General features: G+C 36.8%; 1 protein-coding gene across 4 annotated transcripts in view; it reads left to right on the plus strand.

The window, feature by feature from the left end:
* The window catches only part of LOC127795604 (vacuolar protein sorting-associated protein 54, chloroplastic), a 74,565-nt gene that overhangs the window by 23,203 nt on the left and 27,577 nt on the right, over positions 1–23,785 (plus strand). For 2 of the 4 annotated variants that reach the window (XM_052327383.1, XM_052327384.1), the window contains exons 8-15: positions 1,472–1,725; positions 4,390–4,561; positions 4,747–4,830; positions 4,917–5,341; positions 5,706–5,859; positions 7,151–7,232; positions 15,611–15,690; positions 22,229–22,390. In XM_052327383.1, coding sequence (XP_052183343.1) covers positions 1,472–1,725; positions 4,390–4,561; positions 4,747–4,830; positions 4,917–5,341; positions 5,706–5,859; positions 7,151–7,232; positions 15,611–15,690; positions 22,229–22,390 — 1,413 coding nt within the window. Of the gene's footprint in view, positions 1–1,471; positions 1,726–4,389; positions 4,562–4,746; positions 4,831–4,916; positions 5,342–5,705; positions 5,860–7,150; positions 7,233–15,610; positions 15,691–22,228; positions 22,391–23,785 lie in introns of those variants that run through there. The other 2 variants (XM_052327385.1, XM_052327386.1) reach the window with 2 other exon arrangements.

Consider the following 23,785-nt stretch of genomic DNA (forward strand, 5'->3'; position numbering starts at 1 on the left):
GACTATTGGCAAAATATTGTTTTGTGTACTCTGAGGGCCACCTAACTAGGCTATAATGAGGTTTAAATATTTAGACACCATGTGAAGTCCATAATTCGTAACTTGTGCTTTGATTCTTATAAGTTTTTGGTTTTGACTAGGGGGAGCGAGAGAGGAGGGGGGGGGGGGGATTGATTATGCAGGCATAAGTCTAGAATGAACAATTTTGTCAAAAGCACGTGATTTTACCTTGTGTGCTTTTTGACCTAAAAGTCTCACAGCCAGTTTATTGAAGCCAAACGTATTTTTTGCCAAGTGTCTTGTTTTTTTTCAAGAAAAAAGCTGAAGGGCCCACTTTTTTTTTTTTTTCATCTGGTACCACAAGGCCTTATTTGAAATTCCAATATCTGCAATAGAGATGGCCTTACCCAAAGGCCACTCTCACATTATTGGAGCCATCCTAGTGGAGGGAGGGAGCTGAGGATGTTGCTTTATGGCTGTGGTTAACTCCCCCCTTCCCCTCCAACCATTTTCAAGTGATTATTTTCTGAAGTATCTCCTTAAGAAAGTATTCATGAGAGAGAAGATGTCCTACTATACTGCTTTCTTTTCACTTTGGACTGAAGAATGAATATTAATCTGATAGGCAGTGCTCATCCTATCCAATACAGTGGCTTCAACAGGGAAATGAAAGTCTCTCCTCTATATCATTGTTTTATTAATCCCCATTTTGATTTTAAGGTATTTGTTGAAGAAGAATTCTGGTTGAATATTGATAAGAGCAGTTTGGAATATGCCATAAGATGATAAGAAGAGGTCGAAATTAAAAAGCTGAGGAGATAAGGAAAGGATAAGAAGTTACAGTTGTTCCATAAAGATAGGAGAGAACTTCCTTCAAGTTTAAATCCTATCATATCTGTTGTTGTACTGTATTTTTAAATTTGTTTTTGAATTCCTATATTCTAGGAGCAAGCTAAGGTCTGCTCATGTATATATATCTAGTGGGCGATCAAATACAAGTGTGATTGAATTCATTTCTGTTCACCATCGTCTCACTTAGACCCTTTCTACCTAAGTATCTCAATTGTTCAGTATTCTATGTGTTCAAAAAGTTTATTTCTGCTCTAATTATGCTTATCAGAAAGACAATGTGTTTTTGTTCTGTTGTATCACTGGGTCTTTGTAATTGAGCAAGAAAGTTCTTTGTTGTTACATTAAAAGCAATATGTCAAAGTGGAAAGCAGAAGATGTAAATGATTTGGATGTGTTCTCTGCAAGTCCAACTCAACAGACTTTTCTCCCATCTATTTGGTGTTCTTTATATCATTGGCCCTTCCTGCTGTTTCTGGTCCATATTATTGTACCAGTTAGTTGCTGAATTCAGATGCATAATTGTTGTGGTAGTCTGGTGGGAAATATCATTTTATAATTTGTCTAATGTCAATTACAATTTTGGTGCAATGTAATTTGATTACTCTTTTAGTGAATGCAGGCACACTTGGTTCGGGCTGCTGAAGTGAAAAAGGCCATTGAGTGGATTATGTGCAATCTTGATGGTCATTATGCTGCTGAATCAGTTTCTGCTGCAATTGCACTTGGTGCAGTGGTTGCACAAACTGCTCAAGATGCTGATGGTCAAACTGCTTCCTTTCTGTCATATTCTCAGAGGAATAATCCTAAGGTGCCTTTACTGCAAGCAAAGGCAAATGATATGATGACTACATCAAATATTTCAAGAAATTTCAGGTGACCTTTGGTCCTTTCTTGCTGTTGTTAATGCTGTGATCTTCCCATGCTGCATATGAGTCTTAGTTGGATCGTTGGCTACTGTAACTTTGTTACTATTATGTCCTATCCTTTAGTTATTATATATATAGACACTCATTTAATGTGCATTGTAGAGGAATCCATGTTTATATATTTCTTAGCTTATAAATATTCCCTTTTCCCATTTCCGCATTCTACCTTTCTGATTATCCTTACCGAAAGAAGTTATCTCGCATTGGAAAGTGACAGTTTTTCCACTAAGGAATAGAAATATATGAAGAATGAAGTCTTTCCTTACACTATAATAGGACATATGGAATCATTTAACCTTCTAAAAGTACATAGAACTCCACAATTGCTTTTCTCTCATCAGACACAAGCTTTTATGGGAAAAGTAGAGGTTTTAATAGTACATTTGATCACTAGATATGGATCCTCCTGCAATTTTGCAATATAAAAGCTCCCCTACCCTAGGATCAAGGAACATAAAATAAACAAACACATATAAACGGTAATTTACACTAGGCTCTTGGCATAGCTGACAATGGAGGTTCCAATGTGCAGACTTGCACCAAACAGCCATAAATAACAGGATTCTGTTTGTGGAATTTTCTTCCAAAGTGGAGTTTAGGTATTTATGAACTTGGGATCTTATAGCAGGAAGGTGCAGAGTTTAACTCCAGTTGTGTACCAAATTGTAAATTTTACCTGAAAAAAAAGTAGTAGATTCCGATAGTACTGAAAATACAGTTCTTACCGTTTTAGCTATTTGCTTGTACATACAACATCTCTTGATGGAGTGAAACTAATTAACTAAGTATTTCTTTATGGATTCTTCCAATTAAGAGAGAGAGAGAGAGAGAAATCCTAATATCAACCAAATTCTTTAATTGGACTTCTCAAGATAGTAAAAGCACTTGTTTAAAGTATTTTGCAAGTATATGTGGGCCATATATTGCTAATCTTTATGATGAAGAAAATGAGCTTTCTGGAGTGTTTGTTCCTTGATAATCATAAATCTTCATCCAAGATCGACCAAATTTAATGATGTGATTGTGGTAATTTGGAATATGAAAACAATGGTGGTTGTCCCCATGGAGAATTCAATTTGGTCTGTCATCTGATGTTTGTTTGTTCATAAATCATGATGACTACCTAAAGATTAAGAAAGAAGTTTAAAATGTGCAACATAGGTAGTTGATGTTATTGCTATATTTGGATTTTCCAGAATTTCTATTTGAAGTTTTTGTTTAAAATGAGGACAATTTAAAAATCAAACTATCTAGAGATCTCGGATTTCAAATTCATTATTTATTGGGTTTCATGGCTCCAACATCAATAACAAAATACAATTTTGAAATGTGCAAATAAACGATTAAGTCATTGTGGAAGGTTTTGTTTCAACCAATTACACAGTGATGTATTGCAAGGTTGGCAGTCCCTTTTACTCTGTTTCGATGTTTGCAGTGTCAGTGTCTTTCATTTTTTTATTTCTGAAAGGATCTGGGGTCTGTTAAACTTTGGGTTAACAAACTCACAATATTTATTTTAAGGACTCTTAGAGTTGTTGAGCCAATGAATCTGTAATCATCTTGTCACTTACCCAACAAAAGGTATCTGGATATGTGCCTTTTCTGTTGGTTATGAGAAGGCCTTGATCCCTGGGCCTTATTAAAAGCAATACAAAACTCTGTACAAGATATGTATCTTTCACTACTTGTTTAGAGTATTTAATATTTTGTAAAGTAGCTGATAGTTTTTTGTTTGCAGCATCCTTTATAATGTCTCCTCCTTTTCTTTCTCCATCTTCTTTTTCGTCTCCTCTTAATTCTTAAGGAACATGGGGGCTATTTAGAGGTTTGGAAGGAACTGTTTTCTATCTATATATGGACGAGGTAAGTAAAAAAGTTACATAAATGCAGGCATGGAAGGAAGCAAAAAATAAAATTCCAAAGCAGGATGCATTTTTTAACTTGCATCTTGTCAAATAGCTTCTCTAATTACAAGAAAACAATGCTCAAATTAAGGGTGCCTTCATCGTCAAATTTGGAAGCACATTTATGTACAGTTAGGGGAAGAAAAGAAAAGAAAGGAAATGGATATTGAATCGGCCAAAATTTCTAGATTGCTACTTAGTCCCCAAAGGATAAATGGAAAGATACATGAAGACAGCTAAGTGAGGTTCCAGTATTGAGTGGGCAGATCCTTTAAGGGGTCCAAAATTTTCCTATGTGATATGGACTCTCAATCTCAACTTGTATGTAGAATTTATTTGTAGTTTTTGTGAAGGTGGCCCTCCCATATTTTATGCCAAGGAAAAAGTAATGTGATAAGTTTGGAAAAATAAGGCCCAAATGTGATAGTACCCAATTCCCATGTATTTATACATTAACTTTTTGGCTCCCCAAGCAGCAACATGTCACCCTCCACCTTCTAAATGTATTATACACTGAGCTTATGTTGTTGAAGTAAATATGCCTCTTGAAAATTGATGACCTGCTGATGGCCAATAGATAGAGATGATTGACAAGTTAGAATTATCTAGCCGACCTTATCTTGTGGGATTATCAATCATATTGTTTGTGAGATCTTTATTAATTGTTGTCAAATACTTTCAATGTCTTACATTGTGTTCCTTGACAGAACTGATGTATTGAGGGAAAACACAGAAGCTGTCTTTGCGGCCTGTGATTCTGCCCATGGAAGATGGGCAAAGCTCCTTGGGGTTCGTGCTCTTCTTCATCCAAGGTTGAGATTACAAGAGTTCTTAAGTGTATATAATATCACTCAGGAGTTCATAACTACTACTGAGAAGGTACTTTTGTTGTGTTGCTTCTTTACACTGTTATTATCCTTATTATTATTTCTTTTTATCACAGGTACTCTTGTTCTTTTTTTTTTTTTTTTTGTTTAGGTGAATTTTTTTCTCAATTATTTTATTTTCTCCATGACTACTTTCCATCTTTTAATGGTCATAATGCTTTATGCTACTATAAACAGATTGGGGGAAGGTTGGGATATAGTATTCGAGGGACGCTACAATCACAGGCCAAGGCATTTGTTGATTTCCAGCATGAATCTCGAGTTAGTTTTTGTCCCTCTTTATTTAACCTGTTTTTATCAGCCCATATATCTCATTGTTGGACTTAGTGTTCCACTTATCCTTGTAGATGGCAAAAATAAAGGCTGTGCTTGATCAAGAAACTTGGGTTGAAGTAGATGTTCCTGATGAATTTCAAGCCATTATCACTTCTCTGTTCTGCTCTGAGATTTTGACTACTGAGCCCACAGATGATACTAAGAGTAATGTTTCAGCAAGCTATGGTGAGGTGGTCTCAAGTAGTGATGGTTCAATAATGGCACACACTGGACTGCCAAATTCTGAGCAGCATATTGGCCTAATTAATTCTGTTGAAGCATCTGTAGATAATGCTGCACAATTGAAGTCTTTGCTTAATGTGGGGCCAACTGATTATAACCAGTCTGATGCTATAACTACTCCAGCTCAGAGCAACAACACTAACAATAAAGAACGAGGGAAATCTTCATCTCAAACACTTTTAGTCAGAGGTGTTGGTTATCACATGGTAAACTGGTTAGTTTTCCGGTTCTACTATGTCCTTGTTCTCTTGGGCTCCATTCCAATAATTATTTTTCCCATCTATTTCTATCTTGTCATTCCTTTCTCTCCATAAGAAACCTGGATTCTTAATTCCAGTTGGCACTCCCTCTTGCTGAATGATTTTTCTGCACGGTCTTCGTATCAAATCCATTCCATTTTGGAGCTATTTGCTTCTTCTTGTTTGGTTCTTATGATATTATATATTTTTTATCCTTTACCGTCTTCACGATTTTACTCTTTGAAATGTGGTTCTATATTTATCACATGCAACTTTGCTTGAAAATTAGGAAATCAGCTGAAATTGAACTAACTTTGGGGTTATTTTTCTCTTTTTCAGTGGCTTAATTTTGCTGAAGATGTTGTCAGAATATATTGATATGAATAATTATTTGCCCGTTCTGTCTTCTGAAGTTGTTCATCGTGTTGTTGAAATCTTGAAATTTTTTAATACGAGGACTTGCCAGCTTGTTCTTGGTGCTGGTGCCATGCAGGTATTTCTTTTTGGTCTGTAATTGATGGATGCATAATTATTAACTGATGAATTATATAAGTTGATGTCAATCAGTTGTAATATATGCTTGAATAAATATATTGATTGATGTTTATAGCTACTAGGTCAAATCCTAGTCAGGTTCCTGGATGCATGAGGTTTTTCTCAAGGATTGTGCTTAGGTTGGATGCCATGCCAATATTACGTTGTTTATATGAGTCATGTATGTTCGAGAGAATTCTTAATACTACTTTTCTGGTCTTAATTCCTAAGGTGTGGGGTGTTGTTGAATCAAAAGTGTTTTAGACATATTAGTCTTGTGAGGAGCATTTGTGAGATCTTGGCTAATTTTTGTCTATAAAAATAAAAAAGTTATTAGCATAGTTAGTTTGTGCAATCAAACTGCTTTTATGGGGGGTCACCAAATATATGAGATGTTGTCCTGATAGCTAATAAGCGTTTGGACTCTGGTTTCTGATTTTTGCAAAGGGAAATGAACTCACGCACATAAGGGGGTGGGATGCTTAATCTGCAGTCCACTCTCAAAAAATCAGCTTGAAATTATTCCACTATTGTTTCTACTTTCTAGTCCTTCTTGAGTCGGGGTTGCATCAGATGCTTGTATTGTTTATATGACAAGGTATACAAAAGGGAGCTTCTCCTCCTGGTTATGCTGCCAACCTGTGATTTATATGATGGTGGGGCAGCTGCAAGTTTCTATTGTTATTTGTTACTGCAGGAGTGACCTTGCCTGATAATCTGGTTGTCACCTTCATATGTAGTACCAAATGCAGAGGAATGAAATAAGAACCCAAGTTGACAAATCCGATGCTGCATGGAGCTGATTGGATTTTAAAAGTCTAGTTTCAAATTACTTTGGATTCATACATTGGATGTTCTTATGAAGAACCCCACTAATACTTTTATGTCCATTAGGAGACATCCCAGGTTCTTAGGCTGCATTCTCTTAATAAAGTGACTTGATTTGAGTCCTATTAAGTTATTTGGTTGCTATCAAGAAAAAAGAAAAAAAAAGAAAGAAAGAAATCCTTCATCACAATGATCTTTTATCCTGCATTGCAATGATCTTTTCTGACATACTGTAAAAAGAACACAAGTATAAGATTTTATCAAGTACTAAAATATGAGTTCTTATACAATGCTGCTTAACTCTAGATTTACATTCTTCCCTCTGTTCTGTTTTCTCTTTACCTCTGTTTTTTCTCTTGTTCTTAGGCACTGCTTTTGTTAATGACCTTTTATATGTTAGTCATTTGTTTGTGTCATTACAGGTGTCTGGTCTAAAATCTATTACTTCTAAGCACCTTGCTTTGGCAAGTCAGGTCGTCAGTTTTACCTATGCAATTATTCCTGGTAAGTGATGAGGCATGAAAAAAAGCTGCTACTCCCTCAAACTTTTTCTATGGTCTTATACAAGTCAATTTGTGGATGCCTCTTATATCCATTTGTAGTAGTGTTGCCTCCATGTCATTTTTTTTCTCAGGATCCATAATGGTTTTCATCTTTTGAGTGCTTTCATGTACTTGCGTCTGTATGTTTCTTTTTTCTTGTTCCTTTATTTTTTCAAATTTTTGTAGTTGTATTCTCTTTGAAAATGTCAGCGTGATGTTTTGCAACAGCAGAACAGCTCCATGCTGCTACTATTCAAGGCCAATAAAAAATCCTTGCAATTCACACTATGCTAACGATTGTGTGATGTTATGAGTATTAAGTATTACTTTACATTCATATGCTGCTGCCCAGATTTTTCACCTGAGTTGCCTATGGAACTGCCATCAACACCTTGATTGCCCCTTGTAAATTGACCAATATTCTTTCTCTGAATTGCCTCTTGATGGAAACACTTGATCTTCAGAATTATATGAAATTCTGCTTGATTCTGAAATAGACTTGGCTTTCTGTCCTTTCTTTTTTGTGAGAGGAGTTGCTACAGCTTCTTTGGAAATGTTGGGCAACATAGACATCCTTATGTTTGAATAATTATATTGGTGAATATGAAGTCTGTATCTGAAATATGCTATATGGACCTATTTTGTGCCTGCTTGTGATCCTTTACAATTGAACTTACTTTGAGAAAAGAGGAGGCAGTAATAATTGAAGAAAGAAATGATTTGACTGATAGTGTGATGAATATTGTAGTTGGATAAATTACAAACAGGCAGCATGGAGGGAATCAAAATTCTTTTTCTCTCAAAATAAGCGGATATTACAGTAACTGGGCCTACTAAATAGAAAAACTGTGCAGTAGCGATTGTTGGCCAAGTAAAGAGTAAGTAAAAGCTGCCTTCTGCAGCCCGCCCTTACATTTCCTGTGACCAACAATAAACTCTTCCTGGATTTTAGTTAACTATATTTGATTTTTCCAATTCAGCTTTTAAGAGAAGAAATAGGATGACTTTTGGATTGTCCAGATCAGTACATTCACCATTTTAGGGAACTTACATAATTTTCTCAAAACCTATGTGCCAAAATGCAGCATATTAGCGTCTTCTAGCAATTAGAGGCAAAAGAAATACGTGATGTTAACAAATTTCATCAAAACAGGTTATGTTAAAGCTCAATCAGGGTCTATCTTACCCTGTAAAGCCAACTGTTTTGTGATTGATTTGCTTGTTTGAAGTCTGCGTCACAATTAGGGATGTAAATGGGTCCCCAATTACTGCATTTAGAATTAAAACAGGTATGGAAATGGGATATAGGTGTGAAGGATATAAGCTGTTGGTAGCAGGCTGCAATTGTGCTCTTAGTTGCAGCTGATTATATTTGTTATAATTGTTGTAATGATTAGTTAGGCGGTTAGGCAGCTTCATTTAACTTGTTGTATATATAAGGATCAGTCAGTTCTCACAATGATTGGACTGTCATTTTATTCATTCATTTCAATAACATCTCTCGAGGTATTTTTTCATCTCTTGTTCTTTTTCTTTCCGATTTTGAAGCTCCTGCTACATTGTATCTGAGCCAAACGACTAGCGTTAATGGCTTCAAATCATGATTTCAGTCCGTCCTCCTCCTCTCTACCTAACTCCTCTTCTACGTTATCATCGGCGTCTCAGTTTGACTTTACAGCTGTAGAAAAATCCTTTAACTATGTTCCAATCAAACTCGATTCCGGTAATTATTTGTTTTGGAAACCTCAGATATTGGCCACGATCAAAGCATTTGACTTGCTGCCATACATCAACAAGTCTCCAACATTGTTGAAGTACATCAACGATCTAGGAAATTCCGATCACGAGGCTCAGGTTGTAAATCTTGAATATCTAAATTGGATAAGGTCAGATCAATTACTTTTAGGCTTGTTGTTTTCTACTATTGATAAAGAAATTTTTGGCACAAGTTATTTATTGCGAATCGTCTGTTGAAGTTTGGAGTGTTCTCGAAAATCTTGACTCACAACAAATTGTTGCCAAATCTTTTCAATTGAAACAACAACTTAGATCTATAAGAAAGGATGATTTGTTGACAGTGTTCTAAAACGTGCTAGGCGCTAGTTGAGTGCCAGGCTGGGGCCTAGTGCCTAGGCGGTGCATAAGAAAATTATTTAAATAAAATTTATATTATCCCAAATACGCATACATACATATATATATTCATATATATATATAAACAAATTATATATATATAAATCTATCTGTATTTATATATATATATAAAGTTATAAACACATCATATATATATGATATACCTATATATTAATATAATTATTGTATTATATATATAATATTGTGCATATATGAACCAAAGGGGCGAGAGACAGCAACTAGAGAGAGCAAAGGTTGAGACTCAGTGAGAGAGAGCGAGAGAGAGAGAGCAAATCTCTTACAAGCGACGATGGCAACATCGATGGCGGCGGCGAGTTCACTGTCCACAAGAGGCGGTGGTGGCGTGCAACAAGAGAGGCTGAGACAGAAAAAGAAAGTGACAAGAGACAATCGGCGGCGACGACAATAGAGAGAGCAAGCGGTGATGACGAGATGAGAGAGAGAATGGGTAAGGGGAAAAAAACCCTAAATCAACTTAGGCGCCGCAACAGAGAGAGCAAGCGGCCGATGCCGTTCATGGGGCTAGGCAGCCCATGCGGCTAGGCAACCATTGTGGCCGATTAGGTGCTGCTCGACACCGATTAGTCGGGCCGACACCTAAAGGGGCCGATTAGGCTAAAATCGCGGCCTCCTAGCGCCTTAGCAGCGCCTAGGCCAATTTTTAGAACACTGTTTGTTGATAAATGATTACATGCTGAAAATCAAGACCGTAGGACATGCCCTAGCTGCCATTGGAGAACCTTTAAATGACAAAGAGTTACTAATGGCGATATTAAATGGATTGGACAGTGATTATGAAACAATTGTGAGTATTGTTACATATCAAATGGATGAAATCAACTTAGAAAAAGGTTCAATACTTGTTATTGATGCATGAACAAAGGCTTGTTGCCAAGGATATAGCTAACTCATCTATTTTTGGTCCTGAATCTGTAAATGTAAATGTAGCCTCTCAATGGTCTAGAAATGAGAATGGATTGAGTAGAGGAGGTTCAAATAGAGGAGGTTCCTTTAGATGAGGTAATTCTAGAGGAGGACGAGGACGTGGCAGGTTTTCAGGCAGAAGGATATACTGCCAATTGTGTGGGAAGCCTGGTTATTTCGTAGATCGGTGCTATCATAGATTTGATCGGAATTTCCAAAGAAATTTTCCTCCTCAAAATTTTGGTTCACAGTTTGGTAGAGGAGGAGGTGTGCTGCAATTTGGTTCATAGTCATTTATAGCTCATTCCATAGGTTCTAATGAAGCCTACTTGACTGAGTTAGGGTCTGATCTTGGAACTTATAATGGCTGTTTGCCTCAACCCTCAGAAACTTCTCAATTTTCTTCTACCTCATCTTATCACAATGAACCTTCTTGGATTGTGGACTCTAGGGCCACCAATCACATTACTTCTAACCTTAGCTCTCTTTCTGTCCACTCTCCTTACAATGGTAGTGACAAGGTTGCAGTTGGCAACAGTAAGAAACTTTCTATTTCTAACATGGGTCTTAGTCAATTGTATACTCAAAACTACTCCTAAATCTTTCATTTCGTTACCTAATGTTCTTCTTGTTCCTAACATGAAAAAGAACCTTATTAGTGTTTCTGAGCTTACTAAAGATCACAATTTAATTGCTGAGTTTCACTCTGATTCTTGTTTTCTCAAGGACAAGAGATCAGGACTAGTGCTACTTTGAGGGATTCTTAAAGACGGTCTTTATCAGCTCACTCTAGCATTTGATCATGTTGATTCTAGAGCTGTTTTCTCTGTTGTGTCAAGAACACCAGCTGCTAGTACTAGTTCTACAAATGTTGTTTCTTCAAATAAATGTAAAGGACAAGATTTGTCCTATTTGTCTTCCTTTCTTGTTTCTTCAAATATTCATAAAATTAGTTAACAGTGGCATGCTAAGTTGGGGCATCCTTCCTCTCGTGTACTTCAGTTGATATTATATAAAGTTGGTGTTCTTTGTTCAAGTTTGAATCTATCATTTTGTGATTCTTGTAAAATAGGTAAAATGCATCAACTTCCCTTTGCAAAGTGTCAAATTACTGCAAAGGCTCCCTTAGAATTAGTCTATTTAGATTTGTGGGGTCTTGCTCCAGTTCTTTCTACTGAGGGGTATAAGTATTACATAATCTTTGTCGATGCTTGCACTAGATATACATGGTTATATCCATTGAAACAAAAATCTGGTGCCTTATCTGTTTTTAAAACCTTTCATACATTTGCTGAATTACAATACCAATTCAAACTCAAGGCCCTTCAAATTGACAATGGTGGTGAATTTAAGGCGTTTCTACCCTATCTTACCTCTTGTGGGATTCAACCTCGGTTCACTCGCCCTCATACACATCAACAGAATGGTGTAGCAGAACAGAAACACAGACATATAGTTGAAATGGGTCTTACCTTGTTAGCTCATGCTCACATGCTCTTAAAGTTTTGGATAGAAGCATTTAAAACTGCTGTCTACACCATAAATCTCTTACCAGCATCAACTCTAAAGTTTAAGTCTCTATTCGAGATTCTTTTTAACAAACAGCCTAATTACATGTAATTGCAACCCTTTGGATGTGCTTGTTTTTCTTTTCTTCGACCTTATAACAAGCATAAGTTTCAATTTCAATCTACCAAATGTGTGTTTCTTGGTTATAGCCATGTTCAAGCTGGATATTAGTGCTTGCATCCTTCGGGGAGGGTATACGTGTCAAGACATGTTCAGTTTAATGCCGATGAATTTCCCTTTCCTCACTTGTTTTCTGACTCCTCCACTCACCTGCCTCAGTTAAGTTCCATTGGTCAGTCTATTTTTGTTCTTCATTCTATTCAGTCCTTTCCTAGTAGTTCTTTCAACTCTCGAGTAGCACAATCCTCTATCTCAACTCCTAATGATTCTTCACCTATTGGCTCTCCTCTAAATACAAATGCAGATTGTTCATTACCTAACTGCACTAATCAGCTGCCTCCTTTGCCACGATCATCTAGATCAAAAACTGTTCCAGCCCCTTCAGTTCATCTTATGATTACCAGATCTAAGTCTAAACATCTGGTTGTTTCTTCACCTCATGCCTTAGTAAATTCTTTTGAACCCAATTTTGTTCAAGAGGCTTTCTTAGACTCTAAATGGGTTAGTGCTATGAATAATAAGTATTCAGCGCTTCAAAGAAATAAAACATGGGATTTGGTTCCATTTTCATCTGAAATGAATTTGATTGACTGCAAGTGGGTATTTCAAGTCAAATACAATCCTGATGGTTCCATTCTTAAGCATAAGGCTCGGCTAGTAGCTAAGCGTTTTCTTCAAAATCCTGCAATTGATTATGATGAGACATTTAGTCTTGTTATAAGTGCTCCTACCATTAGGGTTTTATTCTCCTTAGCTGTCTCTTTTGGTCGGGACTTTTAACAAGTTGATGTAAATATTGCTTTCTTAAATGGTGATCTAAATGAAGCAATTTTTATGACTCAACTAGATGGATTTGTTAATTTAGAATTTCCATGTATGTATATTGAAAAAGTCTCTTTATGGCCTTAAACAAGCTCCTAGAGCTTGGTACACAAAGTTGAAGTTTGCCTTACAAGATTAGGGTTTCAAGAAGGCAGTTTATGATGCTTCACTTTTCATTAAGAGAACCTCTTAAGTATGTGCTACTATTTGTTTTGGTATATGTGGATGATATTCTTGTAATTGGTTCAGATTCTTTAGCTCTTCAAGGGTGCATACATCATTTGGACACACATTTTGCTCTCAAAACTCTAGGGTCGGTTAATTACTTCCTAGGGTTTGAAGCATATCGAAATTCCACTGGTATATATCTTACATAGTCTAAATGTACACTGGATTTATTGAAAAAGGCATCGATGCAAGATTGTAAACCATGTGGCACACCTATGACTTTGGGCATGTCCTTGACAGATGAGGGTGAGGTATTTTTGGATCCATCTTTCTTCAGAACTATTGTTGGTTCTCTTCAATACCTAACTTACACCCGACCAGATATAACCTTTATAGTCAACAAGTTAAGTCAATTTCTATCTTCTTCTAAGCAACAACTTTGGTTGGTTTGTAAAAGATTGTTTCAGTATCTTAAAGGGACTGTTAATCTTGGTCTAGCATTCACTCCATCACCTAAGAATCTGTCTTTAACCATCTATATCGATGCTGATCATGTAGGGTGTAAGGTGACCAGGAAATCAACTAGTGGGCTGTGTGTATTCTTTGGCTGCAATTTGTTGATTTGGGGGTTTCAGAAAACAATTAGTAGTTGTCAGGTCAGTAGGTGAAGCAGAATATAGGGTAGTTGCCCAAGGTGTGACCAAGATTTTGTGGCTAAAATCACTGTTATCAGAGTTAGGCTATCCTTATACTCAAACTCTAGTTCTTTGGGGTGATAATCTTAACAGCTAAAAGTATGGCTAAGAACCCTATTTTCCATTCTAGAACAAAACACATTGAGATTGATGTGCATTTTGTTCGAGAAAAGGTTGAAAATGGAAATGTTGATATTCAGCATGTGCCTACACTTCATCAAGTGGCTGACAGTTTTACAAAAGGGTTATCCACAGACAAATTTGTGTTTTTATGTATCAAGCTGGGTCTCAAGAGGTCACCTATGTCTAACACTAACACTGATCCTTCTACTGCTATAACATAAAGTCTGCCATCTACAATTATTGCATAATCTATGGAGCTTGATTTGAGAGGGAATGTGAAGGATATAAGCTATCGGTTGCAGGCTGTAATTGCACTCTTAGTTGCAACTGATTATATTTGTTATAATTGTTGTAATGATTATACTTGTTGGTTTCACCATGTCAACTAAGTGATGGAATACAACTATATCAATTATCTTCATTCACCGCCATCTCATAAACTTCTCCATATGAAGATGGTGTTGAAACTTCATTTCATCATTACTCCGTCAGGGGATGTTATCCACTGCCGGTCCCAAGCTCGGATAAAGGATGAGGGTTACGTTAGATAGCCGATAGCCAGCATAAAACCTAGTCGGATCCAAATATGAATTCTAGAAAAATTATTTGTTGGGGCGTAATCCACATAGAAGTCTATAATTCATGTAGCCGACCCCACATAGTGGGATAAAGACTGGATATGTTGTTGTAGTAATGATTAGTTAGGCGGTTTGGCAACTTCATTTAACTTGTTGTATATATAAGGATCAGTTAGTTCTCACAATGATTGGACTGTCATTTTATTCATTCATTTCAATAACATCTCTTGAGGTATTTTTTCATCTCTTGTTCTTCTTCTTTCCGATTGTGAAGCTCTGGCTTCAATAGGCATAAGGCTTGTTTGAAAGTTGTTAAAACAAGTATGTAAATGGGGTTAATTGGGGCCCTATTTACACCCCTGGACTCACAAATAAAAAAATGTTCATTACTGAAGTTAATTTGAAAATGGAACTTCTGACTAAAGCTAGTTTCGTGCAAGTTTTACATTTAGTAACATGTATTTGGAATTTACAGATTCTTATTATCATGGTTATGAATGCAAAAGACTCGGATCGTCTGAAATTAAATGGTGTCAATATCAGCACATGAAGCTGCTTGATTACTGTGTTCATGCAAAACATTCTAGTACCTGTTTTCTAGTTTAAACTAATCTGGTTATGAACTTATGATCCATACTGTTCATTAGGCCCACCAAATTCTTACGGTTTGTGCAGTGAACTGTCCTTTGAACTTATTGAATGATGGAATTTTTTGATAGAAAATTCCTTTTCCTCCTCCATTATTTCAAATAGATTTTCGTTTTTTATCTTGTTGGCTGGTGCGCTTCTGGTGTGGAGTTCTTTTTGTTGTCTTTAAAAAATACTTGGCTTTTTTATTGATTTGAAAACTTCATAGATGTTAAAATAACTGTCTGTTCTGTTAAATTCTCCCAGAGGAAATGAGTTAATATCCTGAAACTTGCTAGTCTGTTGCCAACAAACAGTTTCCCTTTTAGTGAATGGTTGTTCTCCCTTGCTTTCTTTAGTGTGTGTATGGAGGCATGGTATCGTGTATCTTCTATATTATTCCAGTTATACTCTTTCACATGCTTTATGCAGAGTGCAAATTATTAGTTTTACGTGCAGAAGTGTAATGCATATTGAACTGTGTTTTACCTTTATAATCCTATTAATGCAAACTTTTCTGAATAATTTCTTGAAATTGTGATTTTGAATGTGGAACTAAGAGATCAGGAGGATTCTATTCACCAAAGTACCTGAGACACGAAAGGCATTGCTTCTGTTAGAGATTGATCGAGTTGCACAGGTAAAAGGCATTACCTGTATGATCCCATTGATATGATGTCTGTTACTGCTTGAGTTTAATATTTTTCACGTTGCTAGGGCCACACATGAGCCAAACTGTGTTTAACATCTCAGTCTTTGATTACTTATGAGCTTATTCGAGGTTGTTTCCTCTTCAATCATCTTGTGCTTGAGCTTCAATTGCAATCTTGAATTTTCTGTTGGCTGTTTTCAGCTTGGCTCATGAATTTGGTGGCATGTGTGCTGAGGATATCATTGAGGAGGAAGTTTATGAATGCTTAGCCAAAAGTTTAGTTGAGTTAAAATCATTAGCAGTTGATGTTTTTGGTCTTGTCTTGTTTGTTGTTCTTGGGTGCTGTTATAACTGTTGTTTTTGTCATCTTGGAGTATAAGGCTTGGGTGGTAGGAAATTCTTGATGCAACTTTGGTTGATAATGATTGTGTGGACTTGTCTAAAGGAGAACAAACATTGCAGTATTTGTAAATTAGATGTTTGAGAAAGCTTATAATAATGTTTCTTGGGATTTTGTATTTGGTAGTAAGTAGAGATCTTGGATTAAGTATTGCATCTAGCTCCCCCTCCTCCCCCCCCCCCCCAAACAAGGTCTCCTTTTTCTCTTTCTTAGTTAATGGTATTCCTATAAAGTTTTGTTCTACGTTGTACAAGTTGATTTTGCAATATCAACTTTGTGGTGAAACACAACCATATCGATTATCTTCATTCTGAGCCATCTCATGAAACTTGTATGTGTAAAGATGGCGTCTGAACTTTATCTCATTGTTTCTTTGCTAGAGGGGTGCGTTAGGAAGGGAATCCAACATAAAATTTTGCCACATTGTTCTTTTAGAAGTCAGTTGACATTATGAAAGATGTGCCACCAACACTAACTTGGTTTGGATAAGGTCAATTGATGATGACGAATTAATTGTATTCCTGTAGTTTTTTTTTTTGTATAGTTTTAGAGGCCATAAGTACCTATTCTCCCCGGGGGGGTTATTCCCTTTATGTTTATTTTGGTGATTGAAGCAGTTTGTGAGATGCTTTACAAGGATGATAATTTAGATTCAATATGAAACAAAAGTAAAGTCAATTCTAATTAAGTACAACAACAACAACAACAACATATCCAGCCTTTATCCCACTATGTGGGGTCGGCTACATGAATTCTAGATTTTCATGTATTTCTGTCTTTTGTCATATCTTCATTGAGGTCCATACACTTCATATCAAACTTTAATGTCTCTCCTAAGGTCTTCTTAGGTCTGTCTCTACTTCTTTTTTTGACTAATTGTTCCATTTCATCAACTCTCCTCACAGGAGCGTCTCTTGGTTTTTTTTTCACATGACCAAACCATCTTTAGTCTAGTTTCTCTCATCTTCTCCTCTATTGGCACTATTTCTACCTTATTACGAATAACTTCATTTCTAATTTTATCTTTTCTTGTATGGCCGCACATCCATCTTAACATTCTCATCTCCGCTACGCTCGTCTTTTGCTCATGCTGGTATTTGACTGCCCAACATTCTGAGTCGTACAAAAGAACTGGTCTTATAGTTGTCCTATAGAATTTTCCTTTCAATTTTAATGGGATTTTACCATCACATAACACCCCCGATGCATTTTTCCATTTTAGCCAACCTGCCTTAATTCTATGTGTGACATCCTCGTAAATTTCTCCATCTTTTTGAATCACTGATCCCAAATATCGAAAATGATCTTTTCTTTGTAAGATTTGGTCTTCCAATTTTATTATAACATCCTCCACTCACATTCTTGCTAAATTTACATTCCATATATTATGTTTTCTTTCTACTTAATTTAAATATCTTAGATTCTAAATTGTTTCTCCATAACTCAAGCTTAGTGTTCACTCATTCTTTTGTTTCATCCACCAACACTATGTCGTCTGCAAATAGCATACACCATGGCACCTCTGTCTGAATATCTTTAGTGAGTTCATCTATTATTAAAGTAAATAAGTAGGGACTTAGTGCAGAACCTTGATGCAATCCTATTGTAATTTTAAACGGTTCATTATCCCTTCCGCATGTTTTGACCCTTGTCTCTGCACCATGATACATGTCCTTAAGGGCTTGTATATAGGCTATTTGGACTCATTTCTTCTCTAAAACCCTCCATAATACTTCTCTAGGGACTCTATCATAGGCTTTTTCTAGATCTATAAACACCATATGTAGGTCCTTCTGATGCTCCCGATACCTTTCCATTAGGCGTCTCAATAGGTATATGGCTTCCATTATTGACCTACCAGGCATGAAACCAAATTGATTTTCCGAGACCTCTGTTTCTTTTCTGAGTCTCTGCTCTATTACTCTCTCCCAGAGTTTCGTGGTATGACTTATTAACTTAATTCCTTTGTAATTTTCACAGTTTTGAACATCTCCTTTGTTCTTATATATAGGGACCAAAGTACTCTTTCTCCACTCATTTGACATCTTTTTTGATTTAAGAATCGCGTTAAATAATTTCGTTAGCTAGGAGATGCCCTCTTCTCCCATGCATTTCCACGCCCAAACGATTTTTCATAATTTGTCTAGAGTTCATGTTTTGGATCCGACTAAGTTTTACGTTGGCTGTCAGCTACCTAACACAACCCTGTTCCTTTATCCGGGCTTGGGACCAGCAGTGGATAACATCCCCAGGCGAAGTTCAATTCTAATTAAGTGCCAACAAAAAAATGTTTCAAGATGTAAGGGCTTCTCTTGTAAAAATTTAACAGACTTTTGGGTTTTGCCATTATAAATTTTGACATGTTTTGAAGTTTTAACTACTTACACTTTTAATTGGTTGTAAGATTGAGACTCCAATTTCCAAGATTTTGTCTTCCCCTTCCCCAAATAACATGATTAAAAATTGTTTGGGGGATGGGACTAAGATCCGCCACTATATTGGGGTCTCCTTGTAAGGCTAAATCTATATGGGAGGGATGATTCAAACATGTGAATCTAAGCTTGCTTCTTGGACATGTCAATATTTATTTAAGGTATCTTTTTAAAAACTCTATTGTTAACATTCCCGCTCATATCATATTTGTGTTCACTATTCCTGCTTTTGTTGCTATTTACCTAGATTTTCTGGGGTATGATTTGGGTGATGAATTGAAGTATCATCTTGTGAGTTGGGAGAGTGTCTTCCCATGTCAAGTGGGGCTTCGGGTATTAAGAATGAGCTTTTAATAGAGCTATGTTGGGGAAGTGGTTAAGTTTCTGGAAGGCAAGGATGGTGTTTGGAGGAAGGTCATCATTAAAAATTATGGCTTTCAAGAGGATAGTTGGTTGTCAGGCTTTGTGCATACACCTAATAGAATGGAGAGTTGGAAGGGTATTATGAATATATGGGTTTTTTTTCTCTAATTTTATCTGCTTTGGGGTTGTGGTGGTGTTAGGTTTGATTTTGGCTTGTTGGTGCAGTCACAAGTTGCTAGATGTTTCCCTCATTATTTAGTGTGGTGAGGGATAATAACATCTTTGTCAGTATCTGTCTTGTAGGTTTGGTAACTTATTTTGGTCCCTGTTGGGACCTAGGGTTTGAATGGGAAATTGGAAGAATTCGAGAGAGAATTAGGACAAAAATGGAGGGGGAAATAGATAGAAATGGGGAAGGATTCAAAAGAAAGGGGGAGAGTTCAAACGAAATAGAGGGGAGAGAGAATTTGAGAGGGAAATAGAGTCAATTATCATTCATCAATATCTCATTCTCTCCTACTTTAGCCTATTTATAGGTTGTTACGTCCCTTCAGTTAGTAACAAACTGCAAGTACAACACTACAAATGCCTAAGATACAACAAAGAAAAAATATATACAATAGGACAATTACTCTTATGCCCTTGGGGTCGTGATAATTTCCCCCTCTTTGAGAGGTTTCTTGTCCCCAAGAAACTTATTAAAACTAAGCCTTGTTTCTTCATTCAAATTCTTTTTTCATGATCTGGTTTATTCTTTGCATTTTCTTGTTCTTTTTTCTTACTTTCCTTTTCTTTTCTATGATTTGTTGCAACACCAAGTCCAGCCATCCACCCATTCCCTATTGCTATCGAAATTAATTCCAATTGGCGTATCATACCTTCAACCTTGTCAGCTCCAATAGTAGAGAGGAATTCAAACTTCTCAGCAGGCCAAAACTTGATTTGATGTTGCTACTCTCCAACTAGAATATGAACAAGCAAAACAACAAGAGTCTCGTTCCTATCAACAAAGAACTCTTCCACCATCTACCTTTCATCTCGTTTTGCTTTTTCCTTCTGCATCCACCTCTGCTCCAGATCACGAATATACTGTTGGAAGGTTTCAATGTGATCAATTTCTTCCAAACGCGAGCATCCTCCGCCAATCTCTGACCCACCTTGAATTGTATTCCATTGGTCATTCACTTTGATTAAAGCACATATTTCCTAATGATTGCTTGATTTTTTAGTTGGAGTTTTTTGATACCAAATGTCGCGACTTGTTTTTGTTTATGAAATTTGTCAATCGCATCAGTCATTGACTTCTCTCTAGACAGGTCACTTTGATCCTCCAAAAACTTTGTTCAATTAACCTCAGTTTTAGTCAGAATACTGACCCAATACATCCTAGCAAGCCAAATCAGCATTTCGTCCATTCGGTCTAGCTTTTGCTTGAAGTTAGTGTAACTCTTCTCCCACTACTGCACGCTACTTTCCCAAGTTTTCTCAGATCCTTTGGTCGATGCCGTTTCCACAGTTTGTCTACTTAAAATTATCGTTTCCGATCATTGCGAGGGATTGCCTATCAGCAAATGCACTAGTTCTCAAATCTGCCTAAATCTACAGAGACGAAATCTGCCTTAATTCGCTGCTTCCCGTTCAAGTAAACCTAATATGCCAATTGATCAATTCTGGTCTGTCTATAGGTATTGCCTTTGGATCACATTTGAAAGTCGCCTAGTTCTGCTTTGCTTTCACACTTCAAACAAGAATTGCTAGAACTCTTAGTTAAGAGTCGTTGCACTCACTGCCAATCAAGACTGACAACAACTACTGAAGCGAGAGCTTCAAGGTCGCATAGGAAGAAAGCGAGATGAAAAATACCTCTACTCAAAATGTTATTGAAGATTGAATTAATTGTCTTATTTACAACTAAGGACGCGATTGTCCTTATATACAGCTGAACATAAACTACCGCCTACTAACAGAATAACTAACGATCAACAAACTGGTAATTAAAGAATAACAAACAGAACAAACATAAACTACTCTTCCACAGCTACGACCCACGCCCCAATCCAAACTGATCATTGGAACCCTTGCAACTGATCGCTATCTACTCACTATCATTGTGAATTCAAGATTGCCTGGACTCTATTTGCAATCACTGTGATTCAATGATCACCCCCAGACCTACTTCCACTTCATGCCTTTCTTACTCGTTGGAATCGAAGTTGTGATTGTTGTGATTCAACGATCCCCCCCGGCGACGCCTTCTTCTCACCCAATCATCGTCCAATGGCTGGAGGACCATTGGCTCTGATACCAAATGTTAGGACCTAGGGTTTGAATGGGAAATTGGAAGAATCCAAGGGAGAATTAGGACAAAAATGAAGGGAGAAACAGATAAAAATGAGGGAGGATTCAGAAGAAAGGGGGAGAGTTCAGATGAAACAGAGAGAGAGAGAGAGAGAGAGAGAGAGAGAGACAATTTGAAAGGGAAATAGAGTGAATTATCATTCATCAATATCTTATTCTCTCCTACTTTAGCCTATTTATATGCTGTTACATCCCTTCAGTTAGTAACAAATTACAACATTATAGCAATCTAAGGTACAACAAAGAAAAAATACATGCAATAGAACAATTACTTCTATGCCCTTGGGATTGTGACAATCCCATCTTTCAAACACAACCTTTGAGATTGGGAAGTTGATTTCTTAATTTCTTTATTTGACATCTTGCAAAGTTATCAAAGTGAATGCATGGTGTGGATAGATGGATTTGGCATCTGTTGAGTGATGGCGCCTTTTTCACTCATTGTGTGTTGATTTCCCTTAGAAGTCCTTGTGGAGGTCTAAAGCTCCTCCTAAGACTTCCTTTTTCTTGTGGACAATAACTTCCCTTGGTTCTATTCTTACCTTGGATGATCATGAAAAGCATGGTCAGTAGGTGCTTTCTTTTTGTTAAAAGGATGGAGAGTTGGTGGACCACCGTTTACTTTTTTATTTTGTCTGTAATATTGGAGTATCTTATTCTCATCCTGGAAGTTCATTGGATTTATGTCTGTTTCAGTAACTGATTTAATAGGCCAGGTGTTGTAGCATTAAGGGAAACATTCTCGTTTCCCTTTCTTGGTGGCTCAGGGAGAATTCGTGTTAGGTTCTTGAATCTTTGCTTGTTTATAATTTGTTTTAAGCTATTTATCTCTGCTGTTTGCCCCTTCTACGTGGTGCATTCTTAATGCGCTTTGCTTCATCGTCATCAATCATCATGAAAAGCCTTAATCTGCTATCATCTTCACTTCGTGCAAGATTCCTTACAGCTGTTTCTGTTTCTTTTACTCCATTAGGATTATAAAATTCACAGAGATGAGATACATTCAAAACTTGTTCAAATAATGAGAGAGAGGTTATTGGTTCACCTTCGTGGGTTGCCACAACTTGTTGAGAGTTGGAACAGGCCAGAAGATTCTGATTCACAGCCAAGTCAGTTTGCTCGATCCATCACAAAGGTACAGCTTCAAAATTGTCTTTGTTGATACATTATTTTAGCTAGATTTTTGCTGCCCTTTTTTGAGCCACAATATTCAGATTTTCAGTCTTACTACAGGATAACATGAATGCATTCTGCTTGGCATATTTATATGCATTGTATTTTGAGAGGAGAAAAGTATTTTGTATTTTTTATTCACAATGTGGTGTGTATATATATATATACACACACACCAATGTACAAGGTACAACCATGGGACAACATATCTTCCTAATATATGTGTACAACACTATCTAGCATATATATAATATGTGCACAACACTAGTTCTAATACTTCCCCTCAAGCGGGCACATATATATTATATGTGCCTAACTTGGTACAAATGTAGGCAAGCTATGGACCCCGTAATGCCTTGGTAAGAAAATCAGCCAATTAGTTATGAGAGCCAACAAATGAGGTACTAATCTCTCCAAAAATTAATTTCTGTTTCACAAAATGACAGTCTATCTCTGTGTGTTTGGTCTGCTCATGAAAAACTGGATTAGAGGCAATATGAAGAGCTGCCTGATTATGATAAGTAAGTTGCATAGGCCCTGAATGTCCAAATTCAGGGCCTGTAAAAAGTTTGTTAAGCCAAATCAACTCACATGTGGGTAAAGCCATGGCTCAATATTCCACTTCTACACTAGATCTAGCCACAACATTTTGTTTCTTACTTTTTTATGACACCAAATTTTCTCCAACTAGGATACAATAACCCTAGGTAGAGTGCATATCTGTAGGCCGACCAACCCAATTTGCATTAGTATATCCAACAACCTGCTTGTGTTCTTTGTTCTCAAACAAGCCTTTACCAGGAGCACTTTTAATGTATCTCAAGATACGCACTAAAGCGTGCCAGTGACTATCACACGGGGAGTCCAAGAATTGACTTAGCACACTAACAACAAAAGAGATACTTGGCTGTGTAATGATGAGGTAATTAAGCTTCCCAATAAGTCTCCTATATCGCTAAGGATCCTCCAAAGGCTCCCCCCGTCTTAGTACAAGCTTAACATTAGCATCCATATGAGTATCTATAGGCTGGGAATCAAGCTTGCTAGTCTCTTCCAAAATATCTAAGGCATACTTCCTTTGAGAGATGCACATACCATGGGCAGATTGAGCTACCTCAATGCCAAAAAAATATTTCACTTGCCCAAATCCTTGGTCTGAAAATAAGTATGCAAATGAGTCTTCAATTGCCTAATACCGACGTTATCATTTCTTGTAATAACAATGTCATCTACGTACACCACCAATAATATGACTCCACCAAGAGAATGACGATAGAAAACAGAATGATCAGCTTCACTTCTACTCATATCAAAAGATTGGATGACAGAACTGAAGCGACCAAACTAGCATTGGGGA

The sequence above is a fragment of the Diospyros lotus genome, chromosome 2 (assembly GCF_014633365.1).
Source record: "Diospyros lotus cultivar Yz01 chromosome 2, ASM1463336v1, whole genome shotgun sequence".
NCBI lineage: Eukaryota > Viridiplantae > Streptophyta > Magnoliopsida > Ericales > Ebenaceae > Diospyros > Diospyros lotus.